This window comes from Diadema antillarum, unplaced genomic scaffold, assembly GCF_040938485.1.
Source record: "Diadema antillarum isolate AM-2024a unplaced genomic scaffold, OU_Dant_1.0 seq00000320_RagTag, whole genome shotgun sequence".
Classification (NCBI taxonomy): domain Eukaryota; kingdom Metazoa; phylum Echinodermata; class Echinoidea; order Diadematoida; family Diadematidae; genus Diadema; species Diadema antillarum.
The window spans coordinates 1,582,358-1,610,095 of NW_027271339.1; the positions used below are offsets into that span (position 1 = coordinate 1,582,358).

The window sequence follows — 27,738 nt, forward strand, 5'->3', positions numbered from 1 at the left end:
CCCCGTGATTTTAACCAGTAGATTTGATTTACACAATTTTATTACAAGATTTAATATTATCAATAGGACTTGCTGAATGGTTGGGTTCTCGAGTTGGTTTTTGTTATGACAGGTAGAAAAGAAGAAGAAATAATAATATCAAGAAAAATCTGGGCGGCTTTCAAGGTCTAAAACTTAGATAAGTCAACAGTCAAATTTTCCATAAAATAACAATATTTGTTGTTAATAATTAGATTTTGTAATAAGGATTGTAAGTAATGAAAAAATCTTGGATATTTGACTTGGGAGGTCTGTAACTCATAAGAATAACGCCTAGGATGTCAATATAAACTTGCTTTTAAACTTTCAATCACCTGTTTAAAAGTGTTCCAGTTGCGGTTCAAATTCTAATAATAATATCAATAGTTTTCCGTTAGTTGGAGTGACCGTTCTCGAAGGAAGGGGGTATAAATTAGTATTATATGCTGCAATATATGCTGCAATATTACGAAAGGTAATCCTTTTCACCAACTTCATTCTTAATTATTATAAAAGATGACCACATCATAAGAGTAACATGCTCTGTCCATGGGCAAATTGAAAGTTTTAGTGCATTGATAACGATGATAATGAATAAAACCCTCCACTTCCATTGTGATACACGGCCATGGCGCGGTAGATATCGCAATCTTTGCCAAAATTAATCATAGTTAAGTTGTCTAGCATATTATTCCAGAGGGCGCTATTCAACGAAATACAACACATTTTGGAGGGTGGCAACTTGAGAGGTAGTCATAATCACACTATAGGGCTCACACCCGTAAATACAATGGAATGTCCGAGACCCCTTCACAAATTCGTACCAAAGATACCAAAATAAATGAAGAAAAAAATTAATTAAAAATCAGTGATGTAGTTTGGCAAGAAACTGAATAGCTGTAGATATTGAGTATGAATTCCTCTACAAATTGCATTTTGGTTAGAAGATGAAAGCTTTTCTGGTGGAATTTGAGGGGACTATATTTCATTGGGTACGTGTACGGAAAATGGGTGATTTTTTGAGTGACAAGAACTCGTAGTCTGGCTTTTCGGACCCCTGGACAGAATTTGAACTGAATTATCCACCCTGAGAATTTGATTGATGAAAGGTTACATCTAACTTATCCAGGTTAGTGAAGCTGAAACACTTCATTTCTCCCAGCTATTTTACAGAATTTTTTGAAATTTGATTTTTAACACACATCCCTATGGGGAAATATTTATGGGTGGGAGCCCTATAGAGGATGCATGCAATGCACACAAGTCTATGGGAAGTATTCATCCCATACAAACTCTGCTGGTTTATGTTGATCTATTGTGTCAGATCTCTTCCTCCCTCCCCCCTTCCCCTTCCTACCCCCACCCCCCCCCCCACCTCTCTCCTCTACCCCCCCCCCAACTCTGTTTGGCTATAATTTGTTTTCTTATTATGTTGTTGTGATATAGATAGATCTTTGTACATAGCAGTCATCAGTATCACACAACTTTGAATGACTGTGTTATTTTAATGTATTTCTTTGTTTGGCTACCACTGAAACAGGTCAAAATTCATAAAGTTAGTCTGTTTGACAAAACAAAGTCTTTTCAAGTATTTTGTAGGCAATAATGTGATGATGACACCCCCATAATCAAAGATTACTGCCTGCATCTAGGTATTCATCTTATGAAGAACTGATCAACACTACATTTTTATTTAAAAAAAAAACAAACCCTCAAAGGGTGTGAGTTTCAAAAGTGTCCCTTTGAGAAGCTTTATAACCCTTGAATGTGTAATTTCCCATATGATGTAGGTGCAAATATCATCAAAAACACATTTATGATGTTTAAAAGTCAAATGAGAAATATGACCTTCACTATAGAGGATGCATGCAATGCACACAAGTCTATGGGAAGTATTCATCCCATACAAACTCTGCTGGTTTATGTTGATCTATTGTGTCAGATCTCTTCCTCCCTCCCCCCTTCCCCTTCCTACCCCCCTCCCCACCTCTCTCCTCTACCCCCCCCCCCAACTCTGTTTGGCTATAATTTGTTTTCTTATTATGTTGTTGTGATATAGATAGATCTTTGTACATAGCAGTCATCAATATCACACAACTTTGAATGACTGTGTTATTTTAATGTATTTCTTTGTTTGGCTACCACTGAAACAGGTCAAAATTCATAAAGTAGTCTGTTTGACAAAACAAAGTCTTTTCAAGTATTTTGTAGGCAATAATGTGATGATGACACCCCCATAATCAAAGATTACTGCCTGCATCTAGGTATTCATCTTATGAAGAACTGATCAACACTACATTTTTATTAAAAAAAAAAAAAAAACCTCAAAGGGTGTGAGTTTCAAAAGTGTCCCTTTGAGAAGCTTTATAACCCTTGAATGTGTAATTTCCCATATGATGTAGGTGCAAATATCATCAAAAACACATTTATGATGTTTAAAAGTCAAATGAAAAATATGACCTTCACTATAGGCCTACTCGTAGTAGATGGAATAATAACAAGGAGATTAATGAATGGATTTTCATTCATTAGATAGCTCCAATAGTCATTATTGCTTTTTATTGACATTTTCAAAAATAAATTCAAAACCCATTTATTTCAAGAACAGTTCTGACAATCCAATGTATTGTTGATTGTATTCGTAGTTGATTTATTGGCCTTGTCACGTGAGTGACTTTTTTTTTCTCTCTGCTACTCTGACACCGAAATAATGGAAATTCAAACTGTTCGTATACAGTTATGTTCGAGTTTAATCTTTCAAGTCTTAGTAGCTTTCTCGTTCATAACAATACATTGAGCATAAAAGATAGTATGAAACAAATCACAAATACATAACTTAGATTATCTTGGATGACCTGAACTGGTGATCCCCTCAGCTTGGCTCAGTCGTCATCGATGTCCGATATACTCGTCGTCGACCTCGGCACAGTCGCTTGGCTTGTCTCTTGGAAGCACCCATTGACTTGGCCACTCAGCTAGACGCTACCCTATCGGCGGTCCTCTCAGCTCCTCGGCCTTCACTAGTCCCTGCTACCACGCAGACTCCTGCCTTGACCTGCGATGCCCGAGCTCAAACGACGGCGAGCAGGCAAATGGAGATTGAGCTCCGTTCCAAAGTTCGGATAATGATTGTCCGAGTTCAGTTTTATCGGCAGCTGGAGCTCGCATCTCACCGACGTAGAAAACCCCCAGAAGAACGACTGCTGCCTATAAAGCGGAGATCTATGCTGGAAGTCTGATTAAAGTGTTTCTCCCCGATCCCCTATATTCATCAGCTTTTATTAACTCCCCTGGCCATAAAGATTAACACTAAAGTCCCTTACACTCCCATACACTTGCTTTTTCATGCCTTTCCTACACTAAAGAAATCATCCAATCATCATGCTTAAATATAGCCCTATTGAAACTCTACACAATATGTCTAGCCATCGTCTAGACTGCTGTTACATAACATCTTTACTCATGAACTTGTGAACAATAAACTACAACCAACCCCCTAGTGACATTGACATAGCCGAGTCTCGACTGAGCTAAAGAACATTCCTAGCCACCACCTGGATGGGAGCTATTACATAACACCTCTATTCACTCAATTTCTATAGTCTGAGGTAATACATCATATTGCAAACCGGGGATGCTGTTACCCTGCTATTTCTTTAACTTTTGCTTTGTCTCATTTCATGTGACTGCCCTATCTGAATTTGACTGATCTAGACATGCTGTTGCTATGCCAGTTTATTCTTTAACTTTTACTTTGTCTCAATTAATGTAAATTTCCAGACAGTCAGTCTCTTGCAGTTTGACCTAGTGGCTTTCTAGGACAACTTTAAAGCTCTAAATATTACAAATTCAAACAAATGCGATTTTACTTCACTGGCAAAATCAAAGATAAATTTCTCTCCTGACAGGCCTTCGTTTTGTTTTTCTCGTGATAATTGTGAAGCGCTTTGAAACATATCTGTCTTAAGCACTATACAAGTTTTCCAGTTATTATTATCTTCATTATTATTATTATTATTATTATTATTTATTTATGTTATCATTTTCCTGGGGCTGCAGAGGAAATTCAAAATATTCTGACTTTGCTTCCTCCGTAGTTTGTAGATAGTTTCAATTTCAGTTTCAATTTGATTATATTTCTGCATTTTCCATGAAAATCATACATAGTGTTACATGTACTGTATATTTTGAACAAAAATTAACATAATAAATTCACAGTCTAATAATCACGATAATATTCAAAGTATTTTAAAAAATACGATAAAATGAAAGAAATCAGCAATACGTAGTCACAAAGGAAGAGTAAACATCAGAAGTCTGGCATCTTAAGCTGGTGCTTGATGTAACGATGGCAGCCTCAGAAAAAAAATAGATAAAAAAGAAAGTTCAATCATTACTTTCATTTTAAATGCTTTTACTCCAAAGATACTATACAGTAGATACTAGTTATTGTACCGCTTCTGTTAAAGTGAATATAATTATAGGCTTTCTCGGTTAACTCCATACTTTTGTCATTCAAATTCGTGAATGTGAATTTGCATTCAAATTCACACAGCGCACGGACGCGAAAATATTCGGGCATTCATATTAAAGAATCCGAGCGATCAACTTAATCTATGGGAGCTCTGTTTCGTTTCCATCGAATCAAGTTCACAAATGTGCATTCAATTTCCAAATGCGAACACTGCATTTCTATACTCGTGCATTCAAATTCACGCCGCTAGTCCCGATGAGATTAAGGCATTCAATTTCATTTTCAGATGATCAATTTCCAACTTCGTGCAATCAATTTAATGAAGGGATTATAAAATAGATTTTTTTTAGAAGAATGGGGTGATGGGGTGAAAGTGGGGGCAGAAAAGGGCTAAAGTTTCTGAGGAAACGAGCAAAGAGGTACACACAACCCAGGCTTGTATGCATTTATGTTTAATGCTTCTGCTTGTTCTGTGCCCATGTAGGCCTATTTTTGGTTTTTCATTTCGAGAAATTATTAATTAGGTCCTATAAGGTCCAATCAGTAGTGCATCCGAACAATCAAACATAACAATTTTAGTATGGTTATACTCCTTGATGACACCGCACTTAAAAAAGGACAAGGCCCCAACACTAACCACACAATGCATCTAAATAAAGATAAACTGACACACAACGATCTCACATAGTCGGGCAAAAGTAAGCAAATAAGGTATCAATAAAAACTAGCAAGACGAATACAATGTTCATGTTAACAGTTTCAATGTAGTCAATTTTTTGAAGGTGTCAATCAACCTCTCCTATTAGGCTCGTTTGTATACAGGCTGCCATTTTACCCTCGTCATGCTCGTGAAGTTCAAATTTTTGAATGAACTGGTGGATCTATACGACAAAAAAAGAAAAATAACCTTCATCATAATGTTCAATCTACATTTTTCTTTGCATTACTTTTTTATATGACTATAAATGAATAAATAAGTATATATTCATGCAAGTCCGCTATATTTTGTGATGGCCTAACTGGAAAATTACGAGACAAATCAGATTCTGAACATGCATTAGAACGGTGTCTTCCTTTGCTTTTTAAAGTTAGGCCTATCGATAAAAGCATTCTGTGACTCGTGTTTAAACATTTTAATAGTGATAGAATCCACCCCCCCCCCCAAAAAAAAAGGCTCACGCTAGATTTCTATTGTGAAATTGTCTCTTATATACTTAAAAAATTAAATCGAAATTCATGGTTACGAGGATATCCGCAATGTGAGGTCTCTAATTATAGATGATAAAGCTATTTGCTGTGTCCCCTATACAACACATTACCAACATTCATGCTGCCTGCATAATAAGCTGTGTTTATGGTTCAGTGCCTTTTACTGCAGTATTAATGGACAAAACAGAACATGACTGCGTTAACTAGATCAGGAAGGTGTGTGATTCATGTGCAATACCAACAGGTGAGAGTGACGAGTTACTAGTAGAGTGTAGGCCCCTATATCATACTTTGCAGTATATAAATATATATTGCCTTGAGAGTTTCTTGTTAAAAACTATGGGCAGCGGTGACTCCAAAAGAACTATTCACTGAGGGGCGTAGTCCCGAAGTGAATAGAGGCCTATAGTTTGAACAAGAAACTCGAAATCAGGTAAAGTATATTTGTTTTATATTTTGGATCAAATTTCAAACAAAAAGAAGGGGAAATGGGGGAAATGCAAAACGAGAAGTCGTATGGCGGATGCGATGTTGTGAAGGGAGCATACGTTGACCATTAGAAGCACGCAGCAGCGCACGATGTCATCCACTGCTTGGTATTTGACAAGCGCGACGCGCGGTGCGAAGCAATGCGCGGTGTCAGAATTGTTTTCTGAAGTCACAATCGTTTTGTTAGAAATTGATACATTTCAAAGAGTGACGGTATGAGCAGTGCGCAATGTCAGAATTGCTTTGTGATGTCACAATTGTTTGTTAAAAATGTTACATTACACAGAGTGACGGGAAAAAATTGCGCACAATTTCAGAATTGCTTTGTGACATCATTTTGCAAATAGTATACTAAAATTTATTTGCAAAATGTCGTCATAGAAGTGACGACATTTTGCAAATAGTACTTTATGGAGTGTCAACTTTCTTACATAGCTGAAAATATCTTTAATCACGTGAAGCTCTTTCAGCCAATCACCAGAGGATAAAATTTTTATCCAAAATATAATACCGGTAGATATTACATTTAGGATAAAAAATTTATCCGACAGTCTGTGACTGGTTGAAAGAGCTTCATGTGATTATCGGTATTTTCAGCTATATCGGGGTGCTGGCCTGTTTGACGCTCCATTAAAATGATGTCACCAAGCATTTCTGAAATTGTGCGCAGCCTTTGCGCCGTCACTCTGTGAAATGTAACAATTTTTAACAAACAATTGTTACGTCACAAAGCAATTCTGACATCGCGCACTGCATGTGTCGTACACCGTCAACAATAAATCTATTAAAAAAACAATAGTGACGTCACAAAGCAATTTTGACATTGCCCGCTGCTCATACCGTCAGTCGAAATAATTATCAATAATTTCTTTTAAAGCAATTGTGACGTCATAAAGCAATTCTGACATTACGCATTGCTTATCGTAGAGTCATCTGGGCCCTGTTGCATACACTACCGCTGGACTTACCGCTCCTTTCTAGCGGTAAGTCTTCAAAGTAGCGGTAAATGTTATAATCCTTGATGCTGATTGGCTGTAACGCCTAATTTTGACGGTAGTTACCATTGAAATTCAACGGTAAGTTTTATGCAACGGGCCACTAATAAATGTAACATTTCTAACAAAACGATTTACAAAGCAGCTTGACAATCAACATCGTGCGCTGCTTTTAGTCCCTTCACAACATAGCATCCACCACTACGACAGGACTTCACGCTTCGCATTTTCCCCAATTCCCCCTTCTGGTTCCTTTTTTCCGACATGTTTGTTAATTCACAGATCAGCAGTTGCGATCTTAACAAATTTTCATTTGTAGAGGGAGACAAACTGAAGAAACTCAAACCTCCCCCTTCTTTTGTTTAAATTTTTGATCCAATATAAAAGAAATGCCTAATTTCGGGTTTCTGGCGAAAACTACTTGCCTCGGTGTCTCCAAAAGAACTATTCGCTTCGGGGATGCGCCCCTCAGTGAATAGTTTCTTTGGATTTACCTAGTGTTGGTGGAGATGAGGATTGGGCTTTCAACATTTTGCGAGATACCAAGAAACCACTTATGAAATACTACAGAGCATACTATTCCAAGAGGAATTCAAAGTTTATTTGATGAAAATCGGTTCTGGAATGGCTGAAACATTAAAAAAAAAACAAAGTAAAACAAAGCGATCGTAATAAAAGGTGGGTCCCACCTTTTATTTATTTCAAAACCAATTTTCATCAAATAAACGTTGATTTCCTTATGGAATTATACGCTCTTTCACATTTCATAAGAGGTTTGTCATAATTTCAACAACAAAAAAAGTTAGAAACCTGAAGTTAGGTCTCAACCAAAACTATATACATTTGTATTCCCTTTAACCAGAAACTCTCAAGGCAAATTGTATTTGTATAGACAGAAAATATATACGTGACAAATAAGGAGGTTGGATTCGTTCATTCCATTTATCGTTTATCACAAACTAATGCAACATACAAAGCGAGCGTGGTTTGCAACTGGCATTTCGTTGACTTCAACAAGCAACATCATTTCTATCTTTTTTTCTTTTTTTTCAGGCACAAACGTTCAACTTACGGCACATAGTTTAGCCGTCAGTACCCGTGCGCTAAATCACTCCTTCATGCCTTGCATGATTGAGTACGTACCACAGAACTCTATGTAGAGTTCTGTGGTACGACCACGACACGTACGTGAATAGACTAGACTCAGCGAGCAGTACAGTACGTCCCATGACGTAATTGGTAAACATCCTTTCGCCGGCGAACAAAATGGCGTTGCATCAGCGTGGACGAAGTGCGTGCCATTCTCCTGTTCTCAACGTCATTTAGCCCAATTTTAAGTGGTCGAATCGACATTAGCTGATTGTATCTGCCAGATTTTGGTACAAACTACGGGAATATGCAGTCAGTTTTGGTTTATGGGCGTCAAATCGCCCGTGCCGTCATGGGTTATGTACCGTACGATGCAAGCAGGAGTCTCGAGTATCGCAGGGAAAGGAGACGGAGGATGCGCCTGGTTACGGCATCATGCGGCTTCTCCAAGGATGACTCGGCGGCTGACGCGAACAGTCGGGTCTTCAAACAGGGCATGTTCGGAGATGACGCGTGCTTCGTAGCCAGATACAAAGGATTCAATGTTTTAGGTGCGTTATGAAAAAAAAAATGACAAAAGTGACCATTTTGTTGCCTGTAACATTTCCTCCTCTCTCACACTCAGCACAGGGTCTAGTTCTAGATGTCTATAAACTAGTTAGAACGTCTACCTGAAGACAGTGAATCAGTGAATCAGTGCTGCAGCATGTTTGGTTCAGTGTAGTGGCAGTTACAGTTACACACCCTCGGCCGCCCTGGCCCTCGGCCCTCTGAATCCAAACAAAAGGTCTAACATGTTAACGTTAGCTAGAATGTAGACGCTAGACTCTGTTTGAGTAATTGTGTAGTGTCCAGGCTAACATATAGAACTCCATAGCCTAGTTCTTAAGGATTTAAATAGTGCTGACATATTGATTGTGGCCGTGTGGATGTGGTAAAGAAAGTGCAAACTGCAATGTGTCAAGGTGCTCAGTCTTACTTATACTAGTGGAGTAGTAACTGCGACAGCCGCCACACGCAGTGTGTGCGTGTGGCGGCTGCGCCGTGCTCCCATAAAAGATCTTCATGTTGAACAAACGGGTGCCTTTGCGGCGCTATATTTCCTTAATTTTTCAACAGAAACTACTAGGAATACTTACATGGGTCGATGAAACCTAAATGACTATCATCGGCGACTGTTTGATGCATTTCATTGCTTGTGATGCACAAAATGATGTCTTATAAGCAGCTCACCGATGTTCACAGAATTCACAATCACTTGCACAAGCGCACAGAATACTTGAACTATAACATAAGCGAAACTGCGGGGAAGCCGCCAGGACCGCGCCTGGCGGCGCGGTCTCCGGGGCTAGTGGAGTAGGGTCTAATCGCTTATCTTCCCCCCCCCCCCCCCCCCCCCCCCCAAAAAAAAAAAAGAAATAGAGGTCTAGACGTCTATAGAGACATGGTATGAACATTGCCGGATACCATCTTATTCCAGATGCATAACTTTCTGTGTAATAATGACATTCTAAACGTTGTAATATGCATGGGACTTCGCAGACCTATCTTATTGAGCATTTGATTGTATCATACAATGTATATGCCGAAATCGCCAGAATGCGACACAAAATGTAGAAATGCTAAGAAATTCACAATTTTCCTCAGATTTACAAGAAGATGTAGATTTATCACAAGATTTTACCATGTAAATTGTTCAAGATGTTCATGTTTGACCTTTTACTGCACAATATGAAGTTTGAGCCTCATTTGCCATTTTTCTCTTTGTCATCCGCTCGGTACGAATGTGAACAGCAACTCATTGGTATGAATAGTGATTCTGGTGCATGAATAAGATGTGAAAGATGTTGATTAATTCCATTTCGATAATCATGTTCAGAACTATAATGCCATTTTGTACTGTGCTAAAAGATATTTGATGAGGGATCAACTTGGAAGTATATGTTTCCAAAATCAGAGAAAAATTCACATACACCTGATAATTTTTCAAAATATGTAATTGTCAGAATGTTATTTTTGCTCGAAAATTTCATCCTCTGAGGACAAAATTCAGAGCAAAGACAAACAAGTGTCCAGTATTACCTACACAATAGACTCGTACCAGTCATCACTAGAGCGTACAGATTTTTATTTTTTATTTATTTATTTTTTTGTACTATCATGTAACGTTACAGTCCGTCTGGAAGTGTAATGACCAGGTATGTTTGTAGGCCAAGGGGTAAACCAGGATTAATTACCATTGACCCTTGACCCGTCCACTAGCACTACCCTTGTCCCCCATCACCCATGACAGCCCCCACACACGTAAAAAATGTTCCACGGCCCTTTATGACAGACTAAACATGAGGACCACTAGACTTGCATTGTACATCTATGTACATTGTTGTACATACATGTACAGTGTGTGTACTGAGAAACTCAGTGTAGTTTCAGTAGATGCTGGCGGGCCGCTGACAGTATGCCTGTGGGACACCTATTCGGATGCAATCGATGCAATCAGCAAGAGCTTATCGGCATTCAATTTTTTTTTTCTGTTGCCACTTCCAGGATAAAAAAGTCTGGAGGGGGGGGGGGGCATCCAAAGTAGCCCCCCATGGTTATGCCGGCCCCCCTGTACACTTGTAAAATCAACTGGCAACAGACAGGAAATAGGGCATTGCAAAGGCATTACAGCCAGTTTGACTTCTCCAAAATATTGGGTGATACGTAAATTCTAGCAGCACCCGGGCAGGCTGCAAATCAGCTACATTATCTCTTAGTTGTGACCATAGACTGAGATCAGGGCTTGTTGTTATAACATGTTAACAACATGCACATTAGGACACTGATTGTGACGATTGGGGATGAACAATTTTTCCTCATATTCATGCTGCCTTGTGAAATGCTGTCACACACACACACACACACACTCACACACACACTGCATGCATACTATCACGAACAGGGAGAGTATGAGTGCATGCGGGGAAAGTGACTCTCCATATCACACTGAAGGGGTGGTACAGTGTAAGCAGGGGGAGGTCTCTTTCTACCTCCCTGGTGTAAGCAACACTGAGTGTAAGTGCATTCATGAGTAGAAGCTGACGATGCTCGATAAGATGACCGCCTCTGCGCTAGTCTCACTGCCTTAAAATGGGCAATGTTTAAATTGCAGTCGGCATAATCTATTATGAACTAATTAGAAAATTATCCTCATAAGGAAGTGAAATCCTTGCAATCTAGGGATTTACTTGTTATTTTTAGAAATTAATGACAAACAATTGAAGTGTTTCCGCCAGATTTGTCCTGATAAAGCGATTCATCGTTCTGATTAAGTGGTGGAAATAACAAGTGAAAAAAATTTTTACATCAAATTTTCTTGCACTTCAGCGGGGTTCCCGCTAAAACGGTTCCCGATTAACGGGTGAGCACTGTAGTGCGCATCAGGAGTGTGAAGCATGATGTCCCGTGAGGCCAGGGTCCTGCTAAAGGGTTGTTAATGTTCTGTGGTGCTGTCTTAGCCTCTCTATTCTTTAACATGTATGACTATGACAAACTAAAGTTTGGCAGGAGAGAGCTGAATTTTAGGTGGGAGAAAATACATCTGAAGTGGGAGACACACAGCTAGAGAGGGAAAAATTCAAACTCATGCGGGAGCTGGGGAGATTTTGCGAAAATAACCCCAAAGACGGAGATTTCATGCTGAAATCAGGAGAGATGTACTGTAGTCTCTTCATGTGTGGCAATACTACCAGTTTGGTCCACGAAACAAAATATTTGATAGTACTTTGTAAAAATAAAGAACTATACAAGACAAAGGAAGAAATGCATTAAAATTAGAAAACTAAATATTTAAGAATGAGAAAGATCAAGAAGAGGTTGAGACAAGTATGAAAAAGGATGATTTTGAACCAAATTTGTACAGCTTTACATTGAAACAATATTAGGAACTCCAGTAGCAATGTAGCTTGTTTGAAACATTGTACAGTGCTTATAATATATTTATGTGATGGAGGGCAACAATCTATCAATCAGATGCAATTGAACGGTGCCGTTAGACATCTGCTGTACAGGTACTTAACTTAAATGGACCACAGTGACATTAGCTTGAAAATTGTAAATACTAGTGATGACATTATTGCAAGTACTGTCTGCATACTGTCCTACATTTTGGCAATACTCTGTACACTGTAACCTTGTGTAGTGCAGCTTTGCATTGATTTTTACATTCCCAACTGCCGTATACGTAAAGAATAAATCAATAGGCAAGATACAGACACAGTTGGCCATCACCAGTCACCTCTTGTTTTGCTGTTGCCTCCTCGCCATTTACTACAGTCATCACAGTGAGGGCAGACTATGCATAGTGTCAAGGTGACTTTCCTGTGGATCAATGCACACACACCTCAGACACACACACCATTGACCCTCTGGACATCTATCAATCATAGACCTTCCATACCTTTGTACATTAAATGGTTGGGGGACACTGCTCAGTAAGGATGTTGTAGTGCTATGTATGAAGGGGGAAGAAAACCAAATGGCCCCTTTCAGCTCTTGATGGTACTTTTATACGTGATATACATTTAAATACAAAGTGTAGGCCTATTTATGCATTTTATGGCTTAGTATTCGCTATTAGCAGGACAAAGATTGTCTGCACTTTACATGTACATTCTCACTTATCACATCTGTAAGAACAGCATTGGCCACCAATAATTTTTTTTCAACTAAAAAAGACAAAAATGAAGCTACTAAAAGATACATTTAAGAAGTACAATGTACTAGGGAAATGAGGGGAAAAAGTAGCTCCCTTCTGTCTCTAGGCCATGCACTATACAATGTATGTAGGCCTGTTTGTACACTATAACATGCATGCTGATCAAGATGCATGAGCTACATACATGTACACTAGTATGGAGCATTTGTGAATGTTCATTCACAAATTGCTGATAGTATTCCTGAAACAGAATACATTAATTTATTACCATTTGAAGACAATTCTGCTGAGCTCATGCAAGAATTTAATCACGTTCTTCTTTGCAGTCTTTTGCATTAATTTTGTTTTATGTTTTGCATGCATGGTATTAAAAAAGCCCTTGTTGGTGGATTTCCTACATTTGGCTTGGGTATGCTATTGCTATGTAAGGTGTTGCAATGTACTATGTAAAAGAAGGGCCACACTTGTGGCAGATTTACATGTAGTAAAGATGGAGTGTACCGTATATTTTGGCTGTTTGCTGCAACGCAGTGTTATAGCTAAATAGAAATGTACGTACTATGTTGGATGGTGTGATGTATCCAAAGAGTGGCCACACAAAGTTGCATCTTAGCATTGTGACCTGATTCTACAATAAATGTGATTGTGTGCAGATTTCACTTCAGAGAAGATAGAAGTTACAAGCCATCAGATGTACAGTAATACATACATGTACGCTGTAGCATATTTGAGTATAAAATCTAATTTAAAAGAAAAAGAAAAAAAAATCCCTGCAGCTCTGAAGCAAAGTGTCTGTTTTTGGTTGTGAACCTCCTATAACATGTACAGGTTGTACAACCCTGTGGCAATATTCTGTGAAGTTTTTTTTTTTTTTAATGTTTACAAATAATGTTTTGAATTTGCAAAATAGTGTCTTTTGATGAGAGTCACAGCAAGAGTTGCAAGCATATTGTGTAGATTTCCCACACTATCCTGGACTTGCCTTCTTTCCATGGAAATCCAGCACTGACGCCGCCTAAGGTCACTATATACTAGTAGTAACCTCCTTAGAAAAATTCTTCAATGGCACAGCAGTTGGTTTCAGTGGTGTGTGCATGAGTAATACATTAGGTTGTGGTGGTTTAGAGGGAAGCAATACTGCAGCTGCATTTCAAAAAAATTGTTGGTCATTACATAAAATAATATCTATCAAGCATTACTCCCCCCCCCCCATTTTCATTGGGTTCCTAATCAATTAACCTGTAAGTGTGCTAGAGGTTTAAAACAGTCAGCTTACAGTTTTCATACATGTACACAATGTACATTGTACAGCCTGTCCACAGTACAGTGTAGTGTAGCTTGACAAGGTGGTGGTGTGAAATGATTGCTCCCATGTGTTTCGTACATTATGCTGGTCAGAATAGGGTACCGTACAAAGTGATTATAAATGTTCTACAAAGAATTATACGTGTGAGTTGTTAGTTTGTGATTAGCCTTTGGAAATTTCATGTACAGTTTAATATTGTCTTTACTCAGATTTTTGCTTTTGTGATAGCAGGGTGGATTAGAATGAGACTATTGTACTAGATGGAAAATGTTCTTTGCATTTTTAGGAGGTAGATACACATACTATATGAGCAATGTCAAGTCTATTATGTGAAAGGAATTAGTGTTTTGTTTTTTCAATGATCTTTGAACCAGCACTTTTGGTCTTGATAATTGTATTGACAGGGCTCCACACTAACTTTTTTTTTTTTTTTTGGTGGCCGAATGGGGCAACCAAAATCATCAATTTCACATTTTTGGTGGCCTTAGAGAAAAATTTGGTGGCCAAAAAATCCCCCAATAAAAACATTAAAAGTCCTGCTTTTTTTAATGAGTCAAATATTTAAGTTTTATCATCGTAAATATTGGAAGTCCAAAATCTTGAATAAATAAATAAATAAATAAATAAATAAATAAATAAATAAATAAACCTCAATAAACTCGCAACACTCACTCTCAGGCACTAGTTCAGTTCTTTTCATCCATCCTTTAAACAAATGTAACTGTTGAATGGTGAACACTAAGTATAATAGTCATTGACAGGCATAATATGGGTTGCAACATCTGAACATAAATAAATGACGTCAGATTACATGCGAATAATTAAGAAGCTAGAAGAACATGTTTCTATTTCTCAAAACACAAAAGACAAAGGTACTACGTTTGCACACACTCACTGCATGCATTTATGCATTTCCGGCGCAAAAAGTTACGAATTTATTGACATACTTTTCAAAAAATTTTGGTGGCCCGAGGTGGGCCACCAAATTTGCCCTTTTTTAAAATTTGGTGGTCCGACTTTCATTTTTGGTGGCCCCGGGCCACCGTTAGTGTCGAGCCCTGGTATTGAGCATGGTTTTAGGAAGTTGTGTCATTCATGATGACACAGATTCAAGTTGTGAATAGTACCATTTGTTTGTAAAGTAGGCAGAGCCTGCAACAGCCGTGCTTACAGACAGTTTACACTTTTGTAGTAGCTAGCGTGGTTTGCTGTATGATCTTTGAATTCGTCACTCACTGTGGAAGGTAACATCACACACTAGACAGGCAATTTGCAGGGAAGTTTATGACAGTTATCCGGTACATTTGGATAAAACAGATGTAGATGAATGAAGAGACATAGCTACATACTGTATTTGAAAAGAGCTTAACCTGTTGAAGACGAGTCCCGAGAATACTCGGGCTGGTGTCTTTCGGAAATGTGCGTTATACAAAATCAGTCCATCCTCAACAGGTTAAAGGATACCGCTGCATTTAAAAGGACCCATAAAAATCACCTGTTTTGATTACCAGCACTTTTCTAACGACTGATTTTGTTTCTATTTCTCTGAATACAGGAGTCGCTGATGGAGTTGGTGGATGGAGGGACTATGGTATTGACCCATCCCAGTTTCCATGCCAACTGATGAAAATGTGTAAGAGGATGGTGAGGGAGGGGCGTTTTGACCCCCAATCTCCTGTAGCCATCATTGCCACGAGCTACCAAGAACTCCTGGAGAACAAAGCTCCTCTAATGGGTATGTATTGAAAAATAGCAAGAAACAGAAAACCTATGGTGGGTCCCACCTTTTATTAGGATGGCTTTGTTTGGGATATCTCAGCCATTTCAAAACCAATTTTCATCAAATAAACTTTGAATTCTTCTAGAATTATATGTTCTTCAATATTTCAAAAGAGGTTTCTCATTGTCTAAAAACTTATCATAAAAAACGTTGGAAAACTTAAGCCCCATCTCAAATGAAACTGTACCCTCTCTTTAAAATGCTAAAATTCTAGTATTTTTGATTACACGTTTTTTCCATATCTGGGAGATTACTGTATACGCTATAATTTTCGCGTACATAAATTTTCGCGAATTGCCGCTGTCACACATTTTCGCGAGTGGTTAAATTCGCGATTGGGGGACCAGAGAAAATATGAAGTGGCAAAGAAAGTGTGAATTTTCAACTTACTAGCAAATAAGAATGATACTAGTTATACACTGCATGAAAAAGACTTGCCAAACTCTGCGAACTAGTAAGTTAGAATTCAACATTTTGAAGTGGTTAAGTCCATCGCGCTAGATTTCTGACGAGTGGTCCCCTTGCAATAATGGTATACTGGTACTGAAATGTTCGTATCATCAAGGCAAGGGATTCATTTTGGAAGGTAATATTTTCGCGTGTTGTTAATTTCGCGAATAGCTCCCGACTCGCGAAATTCGCGAAAATAAAACCCCCGCGAAATATATAGCGTATACAGTACTCTATGAATTAGGCCTACATCGTAACTTGATAAGACTAGGTACACGTAGGATACATGTGTGTATACACATGAATCACTGCACAGTGATTCTGTAGGGAAAGATTTTGGCAATGGGGTTAAAGGCCAAGGGAAAATAATAATAATAATAATAATAATAATAATGATAATAATAACGATTCACAATTCTTGTATAGCACACACATTTATGAATGTCTCTAAGCGCTGGTGGAAGAAAACAGAAAGAAAGAAAAAGGAAGAAGGTACAGTTTCAGAGATGGTTAGACATGAGACATGAGACTATTCAATGAAACAAATGAGTTTTTAACATATTTTGAAAATATCTGAAAGTATTTTCATGAAAATGGATGTTACCAATTCGTGATTATTTGAAGAGTGTGTGGGTTATGGGGTCAAAGGGCAAGGGGCAAAGGTCAAGTGAAAAAGCTAAAATCCCCAATACATGGTGTACCTGCGCTCTCAATTTAGCCATCCATCCAAATGAAACCTTCTTCCAGAAAAGTAGATACTCAACACATTTGTGACAAACATGTCAGATTTTTTGCCAATTATGAGATACTGTCATCTCACATTGTCAAGGCTACTCTATCAGACCTATTAGAAGAATTATTCATTATGACGGAGGCATATCAGTCGCCATAGCGACATTTCTAGTTTTTGTCGAACCCAGTGGAGGTGAGGGGAGACTAAGGGATCGCCTGCGGTGTTTGTCCGTCCGTCGTCCGTCCGTCCATTGTCCGTCCGTCCGTCGTCCGTCCGTCTGTCCGTCGTCTGTCCGTAACGCTACAAAAACTTCAATAACTCTTTACTCTGGGCTTCAATTGCAATCTAACTTCGAGGGAAGAGGGGTCATACAAAGTTTGACATTTTATTTTATATGAAGGTCACCTCAAGGTCAAAGCTCACAGGCAGGGGTCAATGAACTTTAGGGCCCAATGTTAAGTTTTTATGGCGCGTTTCTATTATGGGTCATAACTTTTGATCCATAACTCCATTTGTGACCAAACTTGGATGGTAGATGTCCCTTGGGATGTGGGTGATCACCACAAGGTCAAAGGTCACAAGCAGGGGGTCAACGAACTTTTAGAGCCCAATGTTAAGTTTTTATGGCGCGTTTCTGTTATGGGTCATAACTTTTGATCCATAACTCCATTTGTGACCAAACTTGGGTGGTAGATGTCCTTAGGGAGTGGATGATCACCACAAGGTCAAAGGTCACAAGCATAGGTCAATGAACTTTTAGAGCCCAATGTTAAGTTTTTATGGCACGTTTCTATTATGGGTCATAACTTTTGATCCATAGGTCCGTTTGTGACTAAACTTGGATGGTAGATGTTCCTTGGGGAGTGGATGATCACCACAAGGTCAAAGGTCACAAGCAGGGGTCAACGAACTTTTAGAGCCCAACGTTAAGTTTTTATGGCGCGTTTCTATTATTGGTCATAACTTTTGATTCATAACTCCATTTGTGACTAATCTTGGATGGTAGATGTCCTTGGGGAGTGGATGGTCACCACAAGGTCAATGGTCACAAGTATGGGTCAACGAACTTTTAGAGCCCAATGTTAAGTTTTTATGGCGCGTTTCTATTATGGGTCATAACTTTTGATCCATAGGTCTGTTTGTGACCAAACTTGGATGGTAGATGTCCCTTGGGGAGTGGATGGTCACCACAAGGTGAAAGGTCACAAGCAGGGGTCAACGAACTTTAAGGGCCCAATGTTAAGTTTTTATGGCTCGTTTCTTTTTTGCCATAGATTTTTACCCTTTTACACTGTCTCTGTATCTCCTTTCATCTGTTTGTATCTCTTTTTTTTATCTGTTATATATCCCAATCGCGTACAATTTCTTGTACGTGAATAATAATAATAATAATAATAATTGCATTTATATGGCGCTTCATACTGACGTTTCTAAGCGCACACATTATGGCATTATGGCACTTGCCTTGTTTAATATTCTGTGGTAGATATTTGCAAGATGTTTCTTTAGCAATTTAAACAATATATGATTGCAGATGACTGTGATCAGTTTTCTTACCATTACATACATGTACATATGTACCATGTACATTGTAAATTCTATCAGGCCACTCTGCAAAGCCCAGCTGCCAGATAGGGTTGAATACACCAATATGACTGTGTCTTCAGGTCAGTTGCACAAGTTCAGGGAGGGACTGAATGGATATATGAGCCATTACAGCATGTGATTCCCATGTGAAGAAAACCCTTGATCCTCTAAAAGAGCAGACATGGCTATAAATAACAAAAATCCCAATTTGTGACAAGAACAAAATGATTCACTCTCACTGGCTCAGGAACAGTTAAAGGAGCATTGATAGTCTAAAAAGTTTTTTTAGGGTGAAAGACTAAGTTTGGCTTAATTTGATCAATGTACATATTCGATGATATACTGTATACGCTATATATTTCGCAGGGGTTTTATTTTCGCGAATTTCGCGAATCGGAGCTATTCGCGAAATCAACAACACGCGAAAATATTACCTTCCAAAATGAATCCATTGCCTTAATGATACGAACATTTCAGTACTAGTATACCATATCATGGCTTACCAAACAGACCATACTGGCTAAGCTTGTTTACGTACATATAGCACGTCCACGTCTACTTGTAGAGAGCCATAATATCGCAAGGGGACCACTCGTCAGAAATCTAGCGCGATGGACGTTAACCACTTCAAAAATGTTGAATTCTAACTTACTAGTTCGCAGAGTTTGGTAAGGTTTTTTCGTGCAGTGTATTTAACCAGTATTGTTCTTATTTGCTAGTAAGTTGAAAATTCACACTTTCTTTGCCACTTCATATTTTCTCTGGTCCCCCAATCGCGAATTTAACCACTCGCGAAAATGTGTGACAGCGGCAATTCGTGAAAATTTATGTACGCGAAAATTATAGCATATACAGTAACTAATTTCTTTCTCCCTGCAATACACTACAAGGTACAATACATACATGTACATGTACAATGTAACATGTACATGTACATGCAGTTACTATCATTACTCAGTATACAAGTAATGCACACTATGGAGGACACTAACTGGAACTGCAGGTCATCTGGTGCATCCAAATGAGTAACTTTGGGTCACTTTGAAATATTCTATTACAGTGTTGGTGTACATGTAGTACATGAGTCAAGGCCAAGTGTGTTGTAAAATACAGCTCTTATGAGCTGTTTATGACATTGATTTGTTGTTATGATATGGATACATACGTGATTCATTGATGTATACGCTGTATACCATGAGAGCATAGGTTGTGTCAAACCACATCATATGAAGATGTCAGAAGTTTTACACAGAATTTACCATACGTACAATGTGTACTTCTGTTCTATATTATACACTTCTGTGTAAGTCTGTCACCAAGTATTGTTCAGCTACTGATAATCAGTCATGAACAATGTCTTTGCTTCTCAGTAAAGGAAATGAGCAGCAGGTCATTTGATGAGGATCCTTTTTTATGTTGCTAGTGTAGTTTTATGCTCCTTTTACCCTTTTACACTCTGTCAGTCTACATTCACCATGTAATTCTATCAGGCTACTCTGTTTTGATGCCTCCGCCACGAAGTGACGCCAGAGGCATTATGTTTTCAGGTTGTCCATCCTTCTGTACGTCTGTCTGTCCTTCTGTCCATCCATCCATAATCAGTTTTGTGAACACCGTAACTTAAAAAAACCATTAGAGACTGGCATACATGTACATATGTATGAGTGGGCGAAGTTGTGCCTATCGACATTTGGGTGCTCATGCTCAAGGTCAAATGCGAAGGTCAAGAAATGTCAAGGTCAAGGTCAAATGCTCAATATGTCAGTATTTCCCCCATAGCTACAATGTATGCAATGCCTGAAGGTATTTTCTCAAACTTGTGTATACATGTACTACCTAATAAAGATTCTATAGAGAGAGTTTCAGGCTATGAGGTCAAAGGTCAAGTGCATATATATGTTAAAATTTCACCTTTTTCTCCATACATATGTATATCTCCAAACTGGTTCAAGGCATCTTCATAAAACTTGGTACATATGCATACATGTACATACTGACTGGCAGTGATTATCTTGGGAATTTTGGGGTCATGGGGTCAAAGGTCAAGGTCAACTCCTCAAAATTTCACTATTTCCGTCATATTGAATTGAATAACTGAAACTGCACTGGTCTTGTACTTGAGACACAGTGAACAGTTCCAGCACGTTTATTTTCATATTTCACTTGACATCAAAATACATCCAAAAAAAGAATACAAACCAAGCAAGATACAAAATATGTTATAAGTCGGGTCATGAACAGAAAGTGTGTCAGCATACATACATGTAATGTACATATTCTCTATAACTTGTGAAATATGATGGAACCGCGAAAGCAAAGCTTGTAAACGCAGGTTCCATGAAAAAATACCGGTGTAAATTTGCTATGCAATCAATGGGGATATCTGTGCAATGCCAGCAGGATTTTTCTTGAAACTTAGTGTATGCTGTACATGTAGTAGTTACCCAATAGAGATTCACTGGTCAAAAGGTCAAAGGTCAAGTTAAATGCTGAATTTAAATTCTTCCTTCTTATCTCGGAAGTGGCCATGGTATCATCATGGAGCTTAGTATATTTAAAATGCATATGTACTGCCTGACAGTGATTCTCTTGCGAATTTTAGGGTCAGAGGGTCAAAGGCCAGGGTTGAAAGTTAAAATTTCACTGTTTAATAAACTGAGATTACACTTACCCCGGAAATTACTCAATGCATAAACTAATAAAAGGGTCAAAAGTCAACTAAAAACCCTCAAATCCCCAAATACGTGCTCTCTTTCGACAATTTAGCCATTTACCCTTGTTACAGTTTAAGAAAAGTGAACAATCAACACATTTGTGTCATTGTAATATTTTTGCCAATTATGTGAAACTCTCATCGCACATTGTCAAGATGTTCTATAGAGCTACGGTGTATTTGGAGAACCATGCATTACAACTACAAGTATGGCGGAGGCATACCAGTCGCCATAGCGACATTTCTAGTTGTCTTGTGTTCATAATGCTCAAGTTCATACATGTGCATGTACATGTACAGAGTAGTGTAATATTATCTGGCAGTTGTCCTTTGAATGTTCTTTTCATTTCTTGTAATAAACTGTACAGTAAATACAGTCTTCTGACTTCTGCCTTACAGTATACTTGAAAGTAAAAAAATAGAACGCACCATCCTTCTCCCAGATTAACAGCAATGTTGGCAAGATAAGCACTCCACCAATCTTTCACTCCATAGCACTTACGCCTGCCTCTGGGTGGTTGTTGACACTAAGCCTAATAATTGCAGTGTACATCATAGGCATAACTATGCATTGTACACTGTGCCCTGGAACTAAATTTTGCATGTCCCACTGAACCTCTTAGGATGCTGCCCCTCCAACCAGTTCAATGTTTAACTGTCTAGTACTCACAGATTACCTGATTTCAGAGGTAAGGTATTTAGTAAAAATCATGATATCTGGATTGGTTCAAATTGATTGTTGATTTGTCAGACCTGTATATGGAGTGCAGATACACGTGAAAGATTACCATTACCAGTATGATGATCACAGTACGCATGCTGTAGGAAGAGCCAGAGTACACATTGCATTTGTTTAATCTGTTAACAAACTGTCTGTGTGGCTTGATGAGCACCTACATTGTACTCATTCCTGTCCCATAGAATACACTTCTGCCTCATGACTTGTTTATGTCCTTCCTGCTGTTAAAATGTAATCTCACAACTGATTCCAATAGTGAACAATGAGTTGTTGGACATTCACAACAGCACAAACTACATGCAGATGCACTTGAGTATAATAAAAACATGACTTGATTTCGACTACTTGTGTTTTCCAAGTGTAGAGTATGATTGTATTCATGATGTGTACACATCATATTTTTGCATTAATACTGTAGAGATTACTGTGTTTGCCGTATTAAGCAAATCTATATTCATGTATATACACTTGTATATATATATTTTTTTTTTTTTCCAAATTACATGTAGGACTTTCTGTATTTTTGCAAATGGTTTAATTTGCAATCGTAGAATACTGCAATGGACAGAGAAATTGGTATCATTTATCATCAGGAAAAAATGTGTATATCCATTTACACAACACGGGGAACCAAAGTGGGGGCCGATTTTCACATTTTCATTTTCTTGAAAATACATTGTCAAATTTGTTGTTTTTTCCATTGATGAAGGGCTGTCTGTTAATCAGTCACAATAAAAGTAACTCAATGCAAGAATTCGTTAATTTGAAAAAACACACAATACTAGCTCTTGCTGCTATAAAGGATTTGAAACTGGCACTGGCGGTCGGGCAGAAGTGTAGAGCGCACTAGTGGATATGATGCCTGTCTAATAATCAGGAGATCATTGGTTTGAGTAAAAACCTGAGTACAGTTGAACCTCTCGTATCCCGACAAGTCGGGACCGGGGCTCATCCGGATAAGGGATTTGGCCGGATACGGGAGACTCAATGCTTTATATGTACATAAACATACACATGTACTGATGTAGCCCATTGTAGTACCACATGTAGTAATATGTATACTGCAACCTTTTCATTGTTACACTCAGTAACAGACCCCAAAATAGAGGTTCGTGTTTGCAAGAATGAAATCATTTTCTTTTATAAATTCTTGGGATGATTTACCTAAATAATTATTAAGAAATGTATCAAGTAGATCTTGAAAATAAACAGTACAAGTCAACGAAACTACGCTTCAAAATTCGATCATCACGGCTCGGCAAAGTCGACTGTAGGTCGCCATTGTTAGATGGTCTCCCTCTCTCTCTTTATGTGTGTACTGTGTGTGAACAATTTTTGAGTGTTCAATATCATTCGTTGCTCAGCCAATGACTCGAAACAATGCATGTCTAGTCATATCGACGGCTGTGTATGGACCTATATGTGGCAATGCGATATGAGAGGATTCGAGCGCATAATCTGTCCATGTTCTTGCGATGATTTGGGGATGTTTGGGGATGTTAAAATGTCTGAAGGTAAGCAGTTTGGAAGGAAATTTGATGTAATGTATGTTAATCATGTTGGAATTAATATGTAATTCATGTGTGTTTGTGTAGGAGCTCTCAAGGAGTTGGGAATCCCTCTTTCCTCCCGTAATTATTTTTAAAAAAAATCACGGCGAGATTGCGTCCGTATAATAGAGAGATCCGGATAAAGGGAGGCCGGATAAGAGAGGGTCAACTGTATGTACATGTATACATGCATGTTATTTTTTATCATGGCTACTACTAAAACACTGAATAATTGGTGCTTATTTACATAATTTGTATGTTGATGAAGGGCAGTTTGTCAGTCAGTTGTAATGACCATACATTGTACCTTGTCTGTGCAGGGAGCAGTACAGCATGCATTGTCATCTTTGATGGTGATAACAGGACTGTTGCATCTGCCAATCTTGGTGACTCTGGATTCCTCATCGTCAGAGGAGGGAGGATAGTCCACCGGTCAGAAGAGCAGCAGCACTACTTCAATACACCGTTCCAGTTATCAATAGCGCCCCCTGGCCTAAGAACTATACTGAGTGACAGGTGAGTGATTAATTTCATGTCATTTTTTGAGAAATAAAGTCAGTCCTTATTCTTGGCAAGTTTGGTTGATTATGCAGAAATACATGTACACATAGTGACAAACTGGCTTCAAGAGGAAACTGTACAACAAGTAGCCTTTTTGAGGAGTGCATGTTTTTCACATATTGCTCTGGATATTGCTCCGAATATCCTCAAGTGCTGCTCTGATTTCAACATCTATTCAAGTAACTTTTTCCTTGAGATGTATGACCCTCTGAAAGCCAAACCACTTTTGGACACCAGCAAGAAATGAATTGCAAATCTTTTTTCCCTAATTCATAATTTTAAGGAAATGGACATTGCTTGCAAGAAGTAAAGTTTCAAGAAGGAAATGTGTCCAGCAGTTCATGCTGACATACCTAATTTTATGTTATTTACACTGTACATGTACTTGTAGTTGATAGTGAGCATTGTTTGCAATAATAATGTTGCACGTTCACAATAACCTAGTGCTGTGCTGTGGAATCGGCAGTTTTTAAAGTTGTGCTGACGTAAAAGTTACTTGGTAGGAGACACAGAAAACTGGTCTCCTGAAAATACATTCAAGGAACTCTTTCAGTAAATGGTCTTAGTTGATTATGTGAATATTGGTAAATAGGAACAAAAGGAAAGAGTTTGCCTTCACTGAAGTGGGATGAATTACATGCAGTGGAATTTTTAACGCAGCTTGGTACCTGGTTGCATGAAGGAAAACATGCAGTACTTGCAGGAAAAATGCTTGGACACCAATACTGCAGCACACCATTTACAAGGTATAAACTAGGACTAAAATGCAATGTGTACTGAATCATTATGTAATCATTGTAATGCAAGAGTTCTGTATTCAGAGCAATATGCTATATTTCATTGTGCTGGCTTGATTAGAGCCACTTGTGGATTTCTTGTGATTGTAAATGTTTTTCCCTTTCCTGCAGCCCCCACTCAGCTTCGAGTTCCCTCTTCAACGTTCGAGAAGGTGACATCATCCTCATGGCAACGGATGGCCTCTTTGACAATATGTCTGAAACCATGATTCTTGGTGAGCTCTCGAAGCTGAAGGTGAGTGCAATTGTGTTTCCATCATCTCAATAGCCTCACAGCAGATAAGCAGTTTGTATGTTGTATGTGGATATGTCATGATGCACCCTTCAAGACAGTGAATTGGTATTATGGAGACTCTCAGGGTATTCATGATAAGAGTCATATCCATCAGTGGTAATTTAACTCAAAGCTATGCCTCTTCCCTTCCAATGTGATTTTAGTATAATCTTTGCAGTATACTTGGGTGACATGACATTGGATAGTATTGGATGTTGTATAACAACATCTGTATTAATGATTATAAATGACTGGCATACACGATTATCATAAACTCAATTTATTTTTTAGTAATTATTGAGAATAGTGATATTAGATATTGTTATTGAAATATTTATTTTTGTTTTGTATTATAGGTTGATCTCATTGTGCAATGGTTATGATGATTAAGATTGATTTTTTGTTGTTCTATGCATTTTTTTTGTCATTGCCACACTGTATCTTGTATGTATTTTTAATGTATTCATGGCCCTTTGTTAACAATGTCTGTAATTCAGCCTCCGGACTGCGATGGATATTGATGAATAAAACACCTTTTCAATTCCTGTTCAATTCAGTGGGATAGTAGAAAGTATGCGTCCCTGATACAAAGGGCAATATTTTCTGGTATTCCAAGAAGTGAGGCAATTAATCAATGGATTACTCATCCCAATCTTCACCTATCTCTGACTGACTTCTCTCATGTTCACATTGGACCCTGCATTGTGGGGACAGTCGCCAGAAATCATCTTTTTTACTACTGACTTTTCACATTGCTATATCAACTATCCTTGAGTTGTGGGTGCAATCGTGGCTGGGGGGGGGGGGGGGGGGGGCTGCCACTTGAAACCAGACTTTGCACATGCACACATTTGATGAATACATCTGGATGCTATCAGTTTTATAACAGAAGATCACTCTCCCTTCCAAATCTGTCCACGGACCTGACTTGCTTCACGGAGCTGGGGGACAAGTCCCAGCTAGTGTTCACATTATGGTTTGGGAGGGGAAAGTCCTGCAGCATGAGACTTTCCCCGCAGTGCGGGGACCAATGTGAACACGGGGTGTATTAGCCAACTGATGTTAATAATAGTGCATTACAGGGCTCACACCTGTAAATAAAATGGACTGTCCCAGACCCCTTCACAAATTCGTACCAAAGATACCAAAATAAATGAAGAAAAAAATTAATTAAAAATCAATAATGTAGTTTGGCAAAAAACTGAATAGCTGTAGACATTGAGTATGAATTCCTCTACAAACTGCATTTTGGTTGGAAGATGAAAGCTTCTCTGATGGAATTTGAGGGGACTATATTTCATTGGGAACGTGTACGGAAAATAGGTTACTTTTTGAGTGACAAGAACTCGTAGTCTGGCTTTGCGGACCCTTGGACAGAATTAGAGCAGAACAACCCACCCTGAAAATCTGATGGATGAAAGGGTATATCTCACTTATTCAGGTTAGTGAAGATGAAACACCTCACTTCTCCCAGCTATTTTACAGAATTTTTTGAAATTTGAATTTGAACACACGTCTCTATGGGGAATTATTTACCCGTGTGAGCCCTACAGCGCAGACTAGCTTGTTCTATACTGCGCCAGTAAACTGGGTAGCATCACTGAAGTAATGCAGTGTGTCAGCACAGTTTAGATTCCTGGTACTATTACACAGATTTGATGTAACAGCTGAAATGTGGTCATTTGCACTAAGTTGAATTTGTGTGTGCATGCCCACTTGAGCTATTGCAAATATATGTTCAAGTATTAGACCCTAAATCAGAGGTGGTTTGTGGTAAGAGTACATAGCATTGATAACACAATGCCTTGAATGCGGATGGGCCAATGATGCAGTAGTTTTGTTATTTTCATACTTAATCAAAATAGAATACTTCTGGGTGTAAACATTATTTTTGAAATTCATTACAATGTTTTCAGTAGACGTCAAAATATTGGAAATGGAATGCAAGCAGACCACATTATTCATCTTCATTTTTATTTTGTTTGTTTGTTTTCATATGCATATTGCAGCCAAGCTATTGACATTAATTTTGCAAGGTTACATAAGCTGAAACATAGCCGGGTGGATTAAGTGAGAATCACAGAGGTCTAGAAAACAATGCACATGACATTAAGTTTTGCCTCAGCTACCCATATCTTTTAAATGATTTGTGAATGCTTCCTCCAGGAAATGTTGTCAAAGGCATTTGTCCATGCATCCTTCAGTCCGTCTGTCCTTCTGTCTGTAACATATTTTGTGGACAATGTCCAGTTGTAACTGAAGAACCATTTACGGT

General features: G+C 38.4%; 1 protein-coding gene across 1 annotated transcript in view; it reads left to right on the forward strand.

Moving 5' to 3' along the window:
* Positions 1-8,451: 8,451 nt before the first annotated feature.
* Positions 8,452-27,738, forward strand: part of LOC139730521 (protein phosphatase PTC7 homolog) — a 59,254-nt gene continuing 39,967 nt past the window's right edge. The window contains exons 1-4 of the mRNA XM_071641369.1: positions 8,452-8,825; positions 15,835-16,014; positions 24,152-24,347; positions 25,301-25,424. Of these exons, the coding sequence (XP_071497470.1) occupies positions 8,582-8,825; positions 15,835-16,014; positions 24,152-24,347; positions 25,301-25,424 (744 nt within the window). The 5' untranslated portion in view covers positions 8,452-8,581. The remainder of the gene's footprint in view (positions 8,826-15,834; positions 16,015-24,151; positions 24,348-25,300; positions 25,425-27,738) is intronic.